Source organism: Leptonotus elevatus, chromosome 9 (genome assembly GCF_054856555.1).
Source record: "Leptonotus elevatus isolate MCC_2025b chromosome 9, RoL_Lele_1.0, whole genome shotgun sequence".
Classification (NCBI taxonomy): Eukaryota; Metazoa; Chordata; class Actinopteri; order Syngnathiformes; family Syngnathidae; genus Leptonotus; species Leptonotus elevatus.
Window position 1 is genome coordinate 5,581,677 of NC_141247.1, and position 16,903 is coordinate 5,598,579.

Consider the following 16,903-nt stretch of genomic DNA (forward strand, 5'->3'; position numbering starts at 1 on the left):
TCCACCTATATTAATTGAATACACTACAAAGACAAGATATTTAATGTTCAAACTGATCAACTTGATAGTTTTTTAGCAAATGATCATTAACTTAGAATTTTATGACTGCAACACGTTCCAGAAAATCTAGGACAGGGTCATGTTTACCACTGTGTTACGTCACCTTTTCCAGAGCTGGGCACTTCCAGTTAATCGTCAATTCCCGTCTGACACTGTCCGTGCTTCCGCATATTCTGCTAATGCTTTATGATACGAAGGCACGCAAAAATAGACGGAATGAGTGGGAGTGGACCATATGTACTCAACCCGATCGACGGACGTAAATGTGCTTCAGTCTGTGCTCAATCCATGTATTTATCCCAGGCTTCGTGTCATTGTGTCATAGATGAGTTTGAGCCCAGAACAGCCGACCGGCGGTGTTTCTGTGTTGTTGATAAATAGCTGAAGAGAGTTTTAAAGGGATACTTGACTCAATGAGCCCTTTTCAGCAGTAAAAAAAGATAATATTGTGTCTATAATTAATGTGATAACTTCATTATTTTTCATGTACAATTAATACCTTAAAAAACAAATGTTTCCACTTGCTGTCCACTGAAAATGACATCACCTGTGCTGAGGAAAAACGACAAATCCGGGCACACCTGTGTTCTGGGTTTGTTCAGCAAACTGAGCCATGATTACCTGTTACCTCAGCACAGACTACACACTTTAGTCGACAGCAAGTGGAAAAATCAATTTTTAAAGGTATTACTTGCTCATGAAAAATAATGGAATTCTCAATCTAATTGTAGACAAAATAAAATTTTCTTACTGTTGAAAATGGCTCAATGAGTCAATTATCCCTTTTAGTTGCACTTTCGGATGTTGCACCAAGCTGTATTGACTGACGTTTTCTGCATTGTTCCTGAGCACAAATGGTGATATCCTTTACACACTGATGTTGGTTTTTGATGCAGTGCCACCTGAAGGATGGAAGGTCTTACTTCATGTTGATTTTGCCAGATTCTCTGAACCTTTTGATTATATTATATGATGAAATCCATAAATTCCTTGCAGTTGTACATTGAGGAATATTGTTCTTTAACTGTTTGACTGTTTTCTCACGCACTTGTTCACAAACAAGTGAACCTCGTCCCACCTTTGCTTGTGATTAATTTAGGGAAGCTCCTTTTTATACCTAATCATGGCACCAACTTGTTCCCAATTAGCCTGTTCACCTGTAGGAAGTTCCACTCAGGTGTTTGATGAGCATTTCTAAACTTTTTCAGTCTTTTTGGCCACCTGTCTCAGTTTTTTTTGGAACATGTTGCAGCCATAAAATTCTAAGTCAATTTTTGCTAAAAGCAATAATTTTGATCAGTTTGAACATTGAATACAGTGAAACATCTGGGAACTCGTACAATTCGGACTTCAACCAAAAAATTGGAGTAAAAAATGCCTCAGAGTTAGAATTCATTTTCGGAGTTTGAATACCCAAGCAAAGCAAGCCGAACATATCTTGAAAACGGGTAGCTGAGTGAAGCCGAGCGAAGCCGAGCAATGTTGAATGTTGCGGTAGTTGAGACGATGCACTGCTCATTTCCAGTTAGATCGTGAATAGTGTGCATTTTGATTTTTCCATGACAATTTTCTTCGCCATGGACTCAAAGAAACACAACAGTGCCAGTGGCAGCAAATAAAAACATACAGTGCTACGAACCACAGTGGAATTAGGAAGGAGATTATCGCACAGTTGTAACTACCATGACTAGTTCTGTAAATACTGGCACGAGGACCTCTCCCCTTAGCTGTTCAACAACGTGCCTGACGTTAAACAACGCACGCAATGACCGCGGAGGTTGAACAATTCGGACTTTGAACACTTCGCAGGAACAAATTATGTTCAAACTCCGAGGTACCACTGTATCTTGTTTTTGTAGTGTATTCAATTAAATATAGGTTGAACATGATTTGCATTTCATCATATTCTGTTTTTACTTATGTTTAACCCACCTTTTTCGGAAAACAATGTTCTGCGGCTGTCAAAAGCTAGCCCCCCCCAATTTTTGATCTTTGATCTTTTGTGTTTACCATTAGAATACTCTTGAATGTGGAATGTGACAAAAAGACTTTGGCATCCTCCCAGATTATCAGGACAAACGCTTGTCTTCTACTGGTGGAAATACTTCACTAATTTGTCTTTCAAAGCCTGAGAATCAATTCAATACACGTTGGCCTCAAAGTACTACTGGATCAACATCTTGATAGAGGCGTCATCTGCACCATGTTATCCCTGTAATCCCCTGTTTAGTGTATTCATGCCATTCTCATTCTAATGTCCACAAACACCCTCGCGCCTTATCATAAAATTAAGTACAGCAATCTTTATTAGTTTGACATGTACGGAAGAGGATTAGGGCCAGTGAAGAGGGAAAAAAAGGTTGGCAGGATTCTAATTTTATTCTCAGCATTCTGACTTTAAAGTCAGAATTCTGACTTTATTAATGCTACTTTTATTCTCACTTTAAAGTGCGAATTCTGAGAATGAAGTCAGAATTTTCACTTACAATTCTCAGAAGTCAGAATTTTCACTTACAATTCTCACTTTCAAGTCAGAATTCTGAGATTAAAGTGAATAAAGTGAGAATCCTGCCAAACTTTTTTCTTTCTCTTTACTGGGCCTAATCCTTTTCCGTAACATGGAAAAACCACAACATAATACTTTATATGTTTCACAATTTATTTATAAGACTGAGACTGGGTTGCATATTTTAATTACACAAGTTAATATAAATAGTTAATATAAAAAAGTGCAAACATGATGACAATTCAGATATTGGCCCTCATTTAGAAGATTGTCAGGCAAGCATGTTTTATTTGGGTCCACGGTGTCTGCGTCTGAGGGCGTGACGTTCAGTTGCTTCCCTCCTGGCGCAGACGTGCTTCACCACCACTTGCGAGCAGTCATCGCAGTTCACTTTGCAGCACCAGTGGAATTTACAGTTGCAACTGCTCACCACCTCTGCACGCCGCTCCTCCACCCTCAGGCCGCACTCATGGCACAGCCTGCGGCAGCTTCTCCTCTCCCACTGTGTCAGACCCTCGCCGTGCTGCACGCACTCCCGGCCCTCGGTGCCGTACAGCCCTAGAGTGATGTTTCTCTTGCAGTAATCTGGGGAATCCTCCAGGTAGATGAGTTCAGTCTGCGGGACACTGCCAAAGGCGTCGACGATGGCTCCGCGGCTCTCTGCGCTGTTGCCTGCCCTTTTGCGCTTTTTGTCGATGTCCAACTTTTGGGCTTGACTGTGCTTGACCTTTAAATAATCGCCAATTTCTCTGAAGTCGGACAACTGTGCCCAACACGTTTGGACGCTGCAGCTCTCAGACATGCCGTGACATCTGCAGATGCGTTTCATGGTCGCCTTCACTGCCTGTTGGAGCACAAACAAGATTATTTGCTGACATTTGGAATGGAATTTCCCCCATGCCACCATCCATTCTCCTCTTCATTTCCAGCAACCAACCTATCAACTTTATACACATGTTCATGTTCACATTTACCTACAATCAATGCTGTCTCTATCCAAATGTTTAAAATAAGCCTTTTTTCCTATATTTTCATTTGACTAAATCACTCAGAACGATTGCTTTACTATGCTTTACACTCAGGTCTTTTTATATGTCTCTAGCAATAGTCCTGCCAGACATGGGAGAGAAATTTCAAGCAGTTTATCCGTAATTTTATTTGGAGGGAGATCTAATAAATGTCATCCAACCATCCATCATGTGTAAGAATGCTTACAAGACGTCCAGCTTCATTGTTGTGCAGGTTGACAGCAGCTCTTGAGTCCTGAGCGGTCTCCTGTGCATCCACGTACTGTTTGGAAATCCTCTCCCCGAAATCCACGTTATCGCTGCAGCCACCCCAAAGCCAGCCTTGTCCACCTGTACACACAAACCACAATGTACATATGCGAGACTTGCCATGTATTACTTTTTAACAAGCGGAGTTATAAAGAGAACTTGCATAGCAATAACATAATGCTGAATATAACTTTTGAATGAGGTGTTACCTATTTTACCATTCCTTGAGACATCACAGCCACAGTTGTCAAGATCTCCCATACTGCAGTTCCTGGTCAGAATGTACATGACTCCTGCAGCACTGATGGCATGGACAAAAGACGTCTCCTTGGTGGCTGCAAATGACCAGAGATGCTTTTATTTAGATGCCTTCCTTATATTTCAAAATGAGCATTTCGTTAGAAAAACATGCACTCATAATACTGCAAGAAAGCATTATGTATATTATGTGTATATATATATATATATATAAGTTTAACGCTCAAATACGCTCCCTGTAAATGCGTGACTCATTTTTTTGTTTTTTTTACAATCACACATTCACACGTATTTTAGTAGATTAATTACCACGTCTCAGTCCCTTTAGCTGGACAGCGCTTTCCGGACAGTTCCATCGGTCCCACGTAAACTGGTGTTTGCACTCCTCGATGCCACTCTGCGTGCCAACCTGCACGCTTTTGGCGTAGGTAAGATAGGCCTGCAAGAGAGGCGAAAGCGTTTGTTCATTAATTTTGCTCTCCTCATCTCCTCAACGTTCACGTTGCAGTTGTTGTTTACCTTGGATCCCGTCATCAAAAAGTTACCAGCAATCCTGGGAAGAAAATATCATTATAGTCCCGCTCTTAAATTACATATAAATAAATTGTGATTCACTTACCACGCGTGTCCCGGACTCATTCTGCATAGAAAAGACAGAAGAAGCCACAGCAAATATGCCATTTTGACCGATTGTCGACTAGCAAACTTATATGAGCCCACCTTCTGCAACTTAAGCCTTTTTATTTAGAGGAACAAACGGAGCCCTTGTACCTTTTCCCCCAAGCGGCCGAAAAGCTGATTGGATAACGGATTTAGGAAACGCCTATATGCGCACTTCAAAGGCTGGTATTATAGGCGATAGTGTATTTTATCTCCAAAGCTGCATGACACCAATATACAAGAGACAAACCAGACGTTTTCATTTCATATTATAAAAAAATATTTTATTAAGTCAATTTAATATACAATATCACAGTTTGGACTGGAGACCAACTTGACCATCCGCAAACGCAACTGTTGTATTGTTTTGTTCGTATACAGTAAATGTTACTCAAAATCCAGTGTGGGCTATAACATGAAGTGCTATTAGATAGCATGCCGATTATTAGGTCATAAACTGCAACCGTGCGACACGAAACTGTCACTCAATCAGTGTCCACGCGGACGGTGTTTTCGTTTTGCTTTGTTGTGTGTTTTTCTGCCATTTCGCTTGCGCGCACAGTAATATTTAGTAACGACCCTTTTACACTTGTCACATTTAACCGTGCAGCACCAATGGAATTTGCAATTACAGCTACTGACAACATCAATGAACTTCTCCGCCACTCGGAGGCCGCATTCGTAGCACAGCCTGCGACAGCTTTTCCTTTCCCACAGCGGCATGCTTTTGTCTCCCTTCAGGCACTCCCGTCCCTCGGTGCCCTCGTAACCTAGACTCTGGTTCCTGACGCAGTAGTCCGGTGAGTCCTCGAAGAAAATGACCTCCGTCCGAGGGATGTTGCGGAAGGCGTGCGTAATGGCGCCTCTGTTGTCCGCGCTGTTGCCAGCCTTCATCGGCCTCTTGTCTACTTCCAACTTCGTGGCTTGGGAATGCTTAACTTTCAGGTAAGTGCCCACCTCTCTGAAGTCGGCCAGTTGCATCCAACATGTTTGGATGCTGCAGCTTCCAGACACGCCGTGGCACTTGCAGGCTCTCCTCATCGTGGCTTTAATTGCCTCAAAGAGACAGAACGAGCAGACATTTAAATTCAAAGCATAAATATAATTTTTGCCCTCGGGCTTTTTTCTTTTCTTTCTTTTTTTAAAATCGTTATTAGCAATTGAATGGCTTACTAGTCTCCCGGCCTCGTTGTTATGCAGGTTGACCGCAGCACGAAAATCATGACCATCTTCCAATGCGTCCACAAAATGTTTGGAGATCTTCTCGCCAAATGCCACATTATCACTACAGCCTCCCCAAATCCACCCTCTGCCTCCTGAAGATATAAAAAATAAAAATAGCCAAACGCAGGCGAAAACAAAACTGTCGATCTCCACGCGTCTTACCTGTCTGTCCTATTCTGGATTCATCACAACCGCAGTTATCAAAGTCTCCCATGCTGCAGTTCTTGGTGAGAGTATACATCACTCCTGCAGCACTGATGGCATGGACAAAGGCCGTTTCTCTTGTAGCTAGACGAGAAGCAAAAACAAAATAGTTATTTGTGTGCGGAACGTGTGCGTAAAATACAGCAGTGTAATGATGAGTGCATGCGCGTAAAATGAAATACAGTTCCAACTGGGAGAGGCGGGTATGTTTTGCGCATTAGTGTTTTAAGTGTGACTATTTATTTGAGGGCTGTCAGTAAATGACTCAATGTGTATTTAATTTGGATGATTTTAATGAGTTGAGAGCGCGATGGCAGCTCTTGCTAAATTTTAAAGAACCATTTCTTACCACTTCGGTGACCGTTATGTGTGGATAGCTGAAGCGTGCTCTGAGGGCAGTTCCATCTGTCCCAAGCAAACTGGTGTTTGCACTCTTGTATTCCACTTTGCGCACCCACTTGCACACTACCAGTGTAGGTCAGAAAAGCCTTTGGGAGAGAGAGAGAGAGACAAAGAGAGAGAGAGACAAAGACGGAAGACGGAATGTAATTTGTCAATGCGCGCAGTGAGTTAGTTATTATTAATTATCGCGCGGGATAAAGTTATTAGTTGAATTTACAGTATAGTCCCAGCGAGGTGTGGTTACCTTTGGTCCAGTCATGAGGAAATTCTTCACCGTCCTATGAAAAGAAAAGAGTCCAACAATAATCCGAGTTAGTCCAAATTGAAATACCAGCTAACCTAAGATTTAAAGAAAGTCCATGCAAAAGTATAAATGACAGACCAAGTGGATCCAGACTGTAAAATACAACTCGTGTAGAGAAGCGTCACAGTATGCAGCATCCAGCCTCCCATGATTGCGACAATTATTGAACACCCAGAGAAGAGTCGCGAAAAGAGAAGAGGCCTAACATAAATTGCACCCCAACCTCCAAGCTGATTTTATTTATATGGGGGTAGGCCCTCCTTGATTGACAGATTTGTCGAACAAGTAACGCTCCTCTGTGAAAAAGACGACAGTGAAGGTCGTGGCCTGTAGACAAATAGGAGCCGTCCGCGCATAAGTGCACTTCAAAGAGACAACGCAGACACGCCAACAGCCCCTCATTAATTCACCTGAATCGATCTGGTCCCCCATTCCCACCAAGTAACACAATTTAATGACGTTATAATCTTGTATTAAAACTCAATATCCATGCAAAGGTTTATGATATGTTGACTCTGGTGGATATACTAACTAAATGATAATATTTGAAATGATGGATGCTAAATCTTACCCACAAATAGCCTACATGCATGCATGGTGATTTTTTTTTTCTCCTTCATTTTTGGGAAATGGCACCAATGTCCCACAGGGCACATGGTGACGACAAAGCCATAAAGTCTTGCAGGAGCTCAGCCCATATAGTCATGTAAATACTTCTTCACACATCGCCGACATTGGCATCTTGGTGATAATAGGATAATAGATGTTTCCTTCAGAAACAACTTGGTGTGAAAACAGTCTGGAATTTACAAGGGTATAAATCCATGAGAGCGTTAATGCGTGAAAGATACAGGGTCAGCTTTGAGTTGTAGGCCTAATCATACAATACTTTGACCTACCCAGGTCACAAAATAAACATTTGGGATTGTTAATCAGCATATTCACCTCTTCTGATGATTTTTCGTGATTTAGCCTATTATTACTGCAAGTCATCAGCATTCATCTAATCGGTTTCTGTCATTTCTTAGCATTATTTGGCCTCAATGACATTGCCCAGTGATTAACATTAGATTTAACCAAAATGTCATCTACTTGTCCAAATCCCCAAATAAACCACTCAAAATCCCCCACAACAACAATGCGCTCATCTTGTAGAACAATGGATGGACGATTGGGCGAGAACATCAACACAATAGAAACGTTAAGTAGGTGACGATAATCCCTATAATTAGATATCATCCACAACATTCATCCTGCAATATGACTGAAACCTAGAGCCACTCCCAACCTGGATAGGACACTGGCTAATTCAAATCCTCTGGTCTTTAATTAATAGAGCTCTTAACAATTTTAATGGCTTAATAACATGTGGACAATGGTCTAAATACATGGGCGTGTTAATGTATGGGTGCCATCGAAACTATGCTGATGAATCATGTGGGCAAATGTGACATTCACCTTCAGTTTGGAGCACTTGTCATACTTGATGTAAATAACAACACAACCCATACATAGTAGTAGTACAAGCAGTAGTAGTATACGACTTCACTACTACTATTACTACTCCTGCTACTTATTACAATAAACTACTGCTACGTGTACCTCTGTATACTTTATTACAATACTAGACTTTTATTGGTATTGTAGCAGTATTAGGACAATGATCTGCTTTTAATATTATTGAATTCTATCAAAATAGTCTAACATTTCGTTTGTACTCAATCTCTTATTCTCCCTCTTATGACGATGATGATTATTGATAGCACTAGTAGAAGTACTATTATGAAATAGTTTTTGTTGTGTTTTAGTATTTTATTATACCATTGGAAGACCTAAACTAGTGCTAGATCTCTCTCTCTCTCTCTCTCTCTCTCTCTCTCTCTCTCTCTCTCTCTCTCTCTCTCTCTCTCTCTCTCTCTCTCTCTCTCTCTCTCTCTCTCTCTCTCTCTCTCTATATATATATATATATATATATATATATACGGAGCAATTTTGTGAATCAATGACTGAATAAATGAGGAGCAACTTTCTAATTTTGTCGAGTAATTTTTTGGGCAGGTCAATCCCGAGGAACTGAAGCTAGGGTTTTATTAAACAATAAAAATATGACAATATAACAAATGGACAATTGTTTTTCTTTTTTATATAGTCAACAGTTTTTATTTCTTAATTTTACATTATATGTAGCAGCCAACTTTACTTTCTTTTTTATTTAATTTGTATTTTTAATATATTTATATCATTTATTGTGCAGACCTCATAAGTCAAAATAAAAAATCAGGACTGCATTGTAAAAACAAATAAACAACATTACTGATAATAGAAATATTTTTTGCTACAGTATGAATACAATATACTATTACCTCATCAGCCACTCCTCTAGTTGACGTACACTGTAATGCAACTTAATCCATTTATGGCTTCATTCCAGACAAGTATTAACGTGCCTGCCATTTTATTGTTCAAATTTGGATGTTCTCTGCTTTAACCCAGTTCCGGTCAAACTTCTGTGTAAAGTGTATTTGGTCACCCGAGCACTCAATTCCGTTGCAAAATGTGCTAGCCGTGTCAATTTTAGGATTTCTCGTCAACCCTTTATGAGAATGATACTTTTCAGAAATTTATGATGATTTCTGACTCAAGAAGGAGTCCGCAATTTGATGAGCTGAACTCATAGCCAGCCGAAGGCCTTTGCTAGCTAGCTGGTGCAATGAAAGTAGCACGGAGCTCCCCTCAATCTCCGATTAGCCTCAGTAGGGGACATGAACAATTGCGTGCTTCCGGCCCAGTGAAGTTTTTTGCAACCGTCTCAGCTGCTGATTCTCAGTTTTGCTATTCAATTTTGCAAAATTTGCCTCGTTGCGAAGCTGCTCATTTCGAGCTTTGCAATCTACACAATGAAAAGTGTGAGAACAAAAAATTATTTCATTCTAACAAACTTGTTGGGCAAATAAGGAGATTCTGTACGTGAAGATGGGGGATTTATGGTGATGTTAAGTGAGATAAATGGACATGGGTGGAACCCTTCACAGCGACTGCAAAGGGGGTCCTGACTGGCAACGCCTGTCAGTGACCAAGATTTAGGGCTGTTATGTATCTGTTATGGACTTTGCCATCTTGCTTTTGTCATCCCTTTATATAGCTACAGCTATCTATAGCTCTTGCGGTGTAAGTAGCACAGCGCTTCCCTCTGCCTCAGACTACTCGCATAGGTGACGTGACGTAAGCCTAGCCAAACTTTTTGGGGGTAGGGTCTAAAATACTTAAAAAAAAACAATCCTAACGTCGCGTAAAGTCAGAAAACTGCCCAAACTACTAAAATTCACATGCACATCTCCACCCATGCCCACTTTAACCTCTGAAAAAAATCCAAACAGTATTTGTATTTTTGATTTTATGGGCATTAGGCCTTGCTCTCCCCATAGACATTCGCCTCAGAGAAAAAGCTTAATTAATATTCGAAAACTATGACCAGGCGTCACCAAACTTCACATGCTTGTCATCTCTACCTATGACACATCAAACTCTGAAAATATTAAAACAACCGCCTCATAATGGATTTTAAACATGTTCTTCATTAAGTGACAATGCTGTAGTGAGTATAAGAGAGGAAGACTTTAATGCGCATAAAATCCAAAATATTGGTGTGATCGTTATAATATCTTCAAAGAGTGGGTATAGCTAGGGATGTCCACATATATTTTTGGTAAACCTTGATTGCAGTTTTTCTGACATCAAGTGATTTTAGTTTTTTTTGTATGGAGAGATATTGTGTGGTATTTTTAGAGAATGAATTGGGCATAGGCTATGCAAAGCTGTGCACATAAAAGTTGTTGCCAATTGGTCATAGTTTTCTAAGCAATGTTAAGTTTTTTCTCTCTAGTGAATGTTAACAGGGAGAAAAAGGCTTAATACAATGGCGATTGTTTTGATATTTTGAAATGAGCATGAAAATAGATGTGCATGTGAATTATGATAATGATTGGTCATATTTTTCTGACATTAACCATCGTTAACCTTTTTCACACTAGCGTTTTGGACGAAAAACTTTAAAAAAATCTTCCCAGTTTTGCTATTCAATGTGACAAACAAAAAAAGACAAATTTTGCCTCGTCAACTGCAATGCAAAATCACATATTTCGAGCCTTGACTGTATTGTGTCCTTTCATTGACAGCAACCCACTTTTCCAATTTAGCCTATTGTATTCATCCCAAGGCTAGGGTGGCTATTGGCAGTTTAGTGTCTACTAATTTGTGTATGAGATCTGACAGCTTTAGAATTAGTGTTATTATATATATTCAGTCAGAGATATTTATTTTCTTCTATTTTCTATTTTCTTCTTCTCACGCATACCTAGACATAGAATAGCGTTAAATTATAGTAATTATCCTATGTTTATTAACATTTTTATTTTGTAATGGCTTAAAAAGCTCTTGTACATGCTGTTGCATTAGAAATGCAGATGTTCCTAATATTGTGACCACTGAGTGTGAGCCTGTGAGTATTATCTAATCCTAACTGAGTAACCTTTTTTTTAATTGAGAGCAACTTCTTGGCTACTGATTAGTGCGAAGGGCTACCAGTATGTGCAAATGTGCTCAAATTACATTTATCATCATTATGTAATATTATTTTATTATTACTAGATATTATTATTTAATTATTTGATTTATTATTAATAGTAATAGTTAATATTATTAGTAGTGTACATCATGATTAATTAAATTAATATTCAGGTGTAGAAACTGATCCTGTTAATGATTTTTTCATAACAATTTGATAATACCGAATATGCAAGACTTTTTCTTACATTTTCAAATGATCACACTTTCTTAGAAAATAACAATGTCCCATCACTAGTAAGCTATTTCCACATTGGTGACCTCTGATCTAATCATTCTTATTGTATTGTGCTTGTTATTAATGTGGTGTTGTCTTTTTTCTTGCATCCTGATATAGAAGAGACAAAATAAACATGATAATTAGGTTCCACATCTTGATATTTATTTCAAAATGAAAAGTAAAAAATTATTACGAAAACATCCTTGATGGTTTGGCTCCAGTGGTTCCCTTTTTTTTTTTTTAGGAGAACCACCCCCTCAACCCACCCCTCCCCTCCCCATCTCCTCATTGTCTGGTTACCTGCCTCCTGTTGCTACATCACAACACCACTCCCCAGTTTGGCAATATTGGTAAGCTGTTAGCTATAGGCTAACAGAATGAGACAGGCAACCAGGCTAACCCTTTACACTGAAGTGATAGAGAGCCCCCCATGAGGCTAAAACCCCTGGGAGCTCAGGAGCACCCTTTTTGAAGACCAAAGTAGGAGATTGGAGTAGTGTGATAATTAAAAGAAAGTGCATTTTGCTGTGGCATCCCAGCTTCATTTCTTCATGTGCTTAGCAGTCAAGGTGTGGCATCTCCTTTTCTCTCTTGCTCAATAGCTGCAAAACGGGACAGAAAAATGGTCAGCATCCGACTGGGACACGGGAGAGTTCATTGTTTGCATCTGTTGTGCTTTTTGACACTGGGTGAAGTGAGACGCGTTGTTTCAGAGAATAATGACTGGCTGCACTCACTCTCTTTGGTGGGTAGAGGATTTTTTTCTTTTGTCTCGGTCTTCTTCAGCTTGGTTTTGTCAAAACGGGAAATCTCCGTCATATCAGGCTTGTCAGACATTTTGACTGTAAAGACAAAAACAATGTTGAAATTGTTTTACCTTCCGAAAGGTAAAATAGTTTTTCTGGGTTATCACAACTGCCAAATGTGTCCGTGGATTTAAATGATTTCAAAATGAGCATCTGAGGTGTTTGCATGTGAAGGGAGTGGCTTTGTGCAGCTAACGCACGTCCACATGGATGCCTGAGTGCAAGTTGCACATCCTCCTCATGTAGCACCACGTGTCTACTTTTACCCAACTGTGTATTCTTTCCTTTGTCTCTGTTTTTCCTTCTATGAGGCCAAATTCTTTGTTCTGTCCCTCTGCATCCACCCCTGCAGCCTCGTGGTGCTCGACTGCAGTCAATTTCCTGAGCTAGCCTCAGGTCTGACAACGTGTCCTATGGCCCAGTCACGCCTCTTCTAACCTCCTGCACGGTCAATAAGGCTGCCATACAATTCCACCAAGTAGAAATTGTTCTGTTAACAGGACTAGATGTTTCAATCTTTAGTGTCAAAGCCAACTGCATCATGGCATAATGATAGCTACACCCACCTCTGCCAAGCCCTGATCAGAGCATGTTTCTCAGTTCAATTAACTAATTACCCCAACACTAATCCCCATTGTTACTTCATCAGCATGTGCGCAACCATCCCGTTGCACATCTTCTTCCCCTTGCTGCCATCAGCAGGCAGCCTCCGGTGCTCCAGCCACACCCCAATCCTTTGTCTGACTCTCAGTGACAATCAACCAGAAAGATTAACACAGGCACAGAGACGTGAAAAACATGCTGGAAAATACATCTTACCAATGGTCCTCGCAAACAGCAGGCTCAAATCCACCAGCGGAGAGGAGAGTAAGGACGGGTAGAGTTATCGAGCGTGAGAAGGGAGCTGCCGGTGTGTGCACGCTTGCCTGTATGCAGGGTGTGGGTATTAAAGGGAGGGAGGGAGGGAGGGGGGGAGTTACAAAGGAGAGAGAGAATGACTAAGAGCTTAGTCAGTCTTCCTTTTTGTCATCAATATTCATGCTCTTATGGGTCAATGACAAGAGACATTGTGTTATGTACAGCCCATATATGAAATTCATGTAATTTGTATATTGTCATTTTGGACAATACAAGTCATTGGCTTTTCTATTTATTTAAGAGCTGTCAAACAATTAATTTTTAAAATCTGATTAATTACATCTTAGAAATCACGATTAATCACTGAATTAAAAATGCTTTTTATCAAAAAATTTTGCCCGCCAAATTTGACCACCTGTTATTAGGGATGTAACAATATCCAAACATCACCATACGATATTATCACGATATGAAGGTCACAATATGATCATTATCACAATATTGTCGGAGGTTGGCAATATTAAAAAAGGTCACGATATTGTAAAAAATTTAGCTCATACAAAAAAACACAATATTGTGCTTTTTTTACATAACAGCAATGCATATAAACAACCTATAATCTCTAATAACACTTAATATTTGCTAATGCACGCAGGCATAGAGTTCCTCCACATATTGACTCGGTTCACAAGCATATTACGATCCCCTTCATCTGACCATTAGCTTGGATTTTAAACATAGAAGGGCCAAAACATGCTTTTTGAAAATTAAACTGCACTAAAACACTAGCCGCCAGAGGGTGCTAGAACCGCACAAATGGAAATCAATCAGACTTTTTTTTAAACAGATGAGCTGCTTTTAATATTGTGACATGACGACGAAGATATTGTGGCAGTTTTAATATCGCGGTATCACGATATAGCGTTCCCTCGCTATGACGCGGTTCACGTTTCACGGTCTCGCTGTTTCACGGATTTTTGTGTGTGCAATTTTACATGCATTTTTTTAAAGTAATGTACCCATTTTATAAAATGCATGACGGTTTGAGCATTGAGAATGTTTAAACAAGAGAGAAATGTGAGAAAATGTAAATGCCTCGATGAGAAAAGTGTATAAACTATGTGGTGAGGTACGGGTTTTAGAGCCTTAAAACATTTATAATAAATGTAAAACATAAAACTAACTACTTTGCGGATTTCATTTATTGCGGCTATTTTTTGGAACCTAACCCTAGCGGAAAACGAGGGAATACTGTATTGCCGTTATCGTTACATCCCTTATGTTTATTACTCAAACATAACCTGTGCTACCTTAATTAACCGTAATCATCCGCTGTCAAGCTAAAGGATCATCAGTGGTCAAAATTAATAGTGCAATTAATCTGCGTTAATACATGATTAATGCGCAATTTTTTTCCAATGATTAATCAATGAGATCATCCTTTAACCTTGACAGCACAATTAAAAAAAACTTCTTTTTTTTATTTTATTCTCAACATTTTTATTCCGAAAGTCATTCCTATCTTATACACTACACAAGGAATCTGGTCACATGCAGATGGCTCTTGATTCTAATAATTGAAACCTAGAATAACCCATAGCACAAAATACTGCACTAGGCAAGCAAACAGAGCATTACATATAATAGGATTCAATAATATCAGATTAAAACTCATGGGGAACCACGGGTAATTTAACACGTATAAATTTAAATTTGAGTAAATGATTTTTGGCCTCCATTTTAGAGTGTGGTTTGACAGATAAAGTAAATATGTTTAATGAGTTTGTTTTTAGTTACATAACTTAATAGATTGATTTTGAGTGTAAATGTCATTGGTAGTCGATTAAACAATTTTTTTTCATCTTTTTGAGTTGATCATAACGTCTCATTTCGGAGACATTAGTCACATCCTTGATTTAGTGATCATGCAACTCTTGATTACATCAGACGGTAATAGAATAGTGATGATGATGAGAGCCCTGAATTGTCCCTATAGCTGACCTCATGAGAAATGGGAGTTGCCCCCCTTAATCTTTTCAGGGGTTCACTGCATGGTGTTGTTGCCAGTTTGTGAGGTCACTTGCCATATATATCAGCCAACCTCACAATATAGCGGTGATGATGAGTCAACATGATCCTCACCGTGTGAGCCAGACAGCATGTGCACTGCTATTCTGGCACCACTTACTCGATGTTCTTTGCATTCTACAACAGCGCCTCATTGTGGTCATAAATAGTAGGGTCCTGCTTGTCCAAGTGTGGAACTGACCCATTTTTTCCCAAGAGGCTCATGACATTAGACCAGGGGATACCAACCTTTTTCAAATTAAGAGCTGCTTCTTGGCTTCTGATTAGTGTGGAGAGCTACTAGCTTGATACACACCTCTGAAATGGCATATTTGCTCAAATTACCTTTATGTTGTTATTATAATTAATGATATTCATTATTCAAATATGTGAAGCCAATGCTCTTGGTTAGGAGTTCTCACTATAATTAGGAAACATAAATGTCAAAATGCAACACTTCTATAAATCACTGCCATTGTTCAAAATTTCAAATGATCACTTCTACAACATTACCAGGAAATCACAATGTCCCATCGCTAGTGAGCTGTTTTTGGAGTAGGCCAGCGGGCTACTTATGTGGTCCTTGGGGGCTACCTGCTGCCTGCGGGCACCAGATTGGTGACCCCTGCATTAGACAGTTATAAAAGTTGATCGTCCTTTGAATGGAAACTACTGTAAATATAAAATTAACCTAGTCTCTAATATGTAAGTAATCTCTAGAATAAAAGGTTCACTGAAATATAACCATACGCCTAATTTAAATGCAAACTCACCTCTAATATTAATTCAACTGTTTTGGCAAACAAAACATTGATACAATTCAGAGTTTTCAATAAACCTAATATGCATATTTTTGGAATGTGGGCAGAAGCCGGAGTACCCACAGAAAACCCACTCACTCAAGTATTGATAGAACATAACAACTTCAACAGAAAGGTCTAGAAAGTCTAGATTCAAACCCAGAGTTTTTCACATGTGAGGCAGACGTGCTAACCAAATGGTCCACCATGCAGCCCAAGGTGATAGTTCACAACATTTCACACATAATCAAAAAACACAAGACAGAAACCTTCAATCAAGCCTGACATTGACTAATGGAGAAGTTAGTCAGAGTGGTTGTCTCCCAACCCAGAAGTTGTGGGTTCAATCTCCGGCCCTTGTGACCATGTTAAAGTGTCCTTGACCGTGGTTCAGTGCTTTGCCCAGTCCCAAATGTACAGAAACACTTGACCACGACAACCTTCGTCACATACTCTCACTTAGCCATTCCAACTATGCTTGGGCCCACATAACACCTACACAGTATATTTCGTAGAGTCAATTTTACTCTAAAAAGACTATATTCTGTCCCCTCTAAACAGAGTAAACGTTTACACTTAGAAGAGTGTAAAATACTAAAAAACAAACAACAATAAAATGCTCAAGGATTGAATA

At 39.5% G+C, this 16,903-nt stretch overlaps 3 protein-coding genes across 3 annotated transcripts; all 3 read right to left on the reverse strand.

The window, feature by feature from the left end:
* Positions 1 to 2,852: 2,852 nt before the first annotated feature.
* LOC147168196 (protein Wnt-8a-like) lies at positions 2,853 to 4,832 on the reverse strand. Its single transcript, XM_086084994.1, has 6 exons — positions 4,721 to 4,832; positions 4,621 to 4,654; positions 4,411 to 4,540; positions 4,053 to 4,178; positions 3,782 to 3,924; positions 2,853 to 3,410 (listed from the first exon to the last, which is right to left on the reverse strand). The coding sequence occupies exons 1-6, from the start codon at positions 4,780 to 4,782 to the stop codon at positions 2,853 to 2,855; spliced, it is 1,053 nt and encodes a 350-aa protein (XP_085941120.1). The 5' UTR covers positions 4,783 to 4,832.
* Positions 4,833 to 4,977: 145 nt separating this feature from the next.
* Positions 4,978 to 11,731, reverse strand: LOC147168197 (protein Wnt-8a-like). Its single transcript, XM_086084856.1, has 6 exons — positions 6,974 to 11,731; positions 6,836 to 6,869; positions 6,539 to 6,677; positions 6,148 to 6,273; positions 5,935 to 6,077; positions 4,978 to 5,817 (listed from the first exon to the last, which is right to left on the reverse strand). The coding sequence occupies exons 1-6, from the start codon at positions 7,042 to 7,044 to the stop codon at positions 5,251 to 5,253; spliced, it is 1,080 nt and encodes a 359-aa protein (XP_085940982.1). The 5' UTR covers positions 7,045 to 11,731; the 3' UTR covers positions 4,978 to 5,250.
* A 147-nt stretch (positions 11,732 to 11,878) lies between these two features.
* Positions 11,879 to 13,495, reverse strand: tmsb2 (thymosin beta 2). Its single transcript, XM_086084855.1, has 3 exons — positions 13,364 to 13,495; positions 12,476 to 12,580; positions 11,879 to 12,340 (listed from the first exon to the last, which is right to left on the reverse strand). Exons 2-3 carry the CDS (start codon positions 12,573 to 12,575, stop codon positions 12,303 to 12,305), a joined length of 138 nt encoding a protein of 45 aa, XP_085940981.1. The 5' UTR covers positions 12,576 to 12,580; positions 13,364 to 13,495; the 3' UTR covers positions 11,879 to 12,302.
* Positions 13,496 to 16,903: the final 3,408 nt, after the last annotated feature.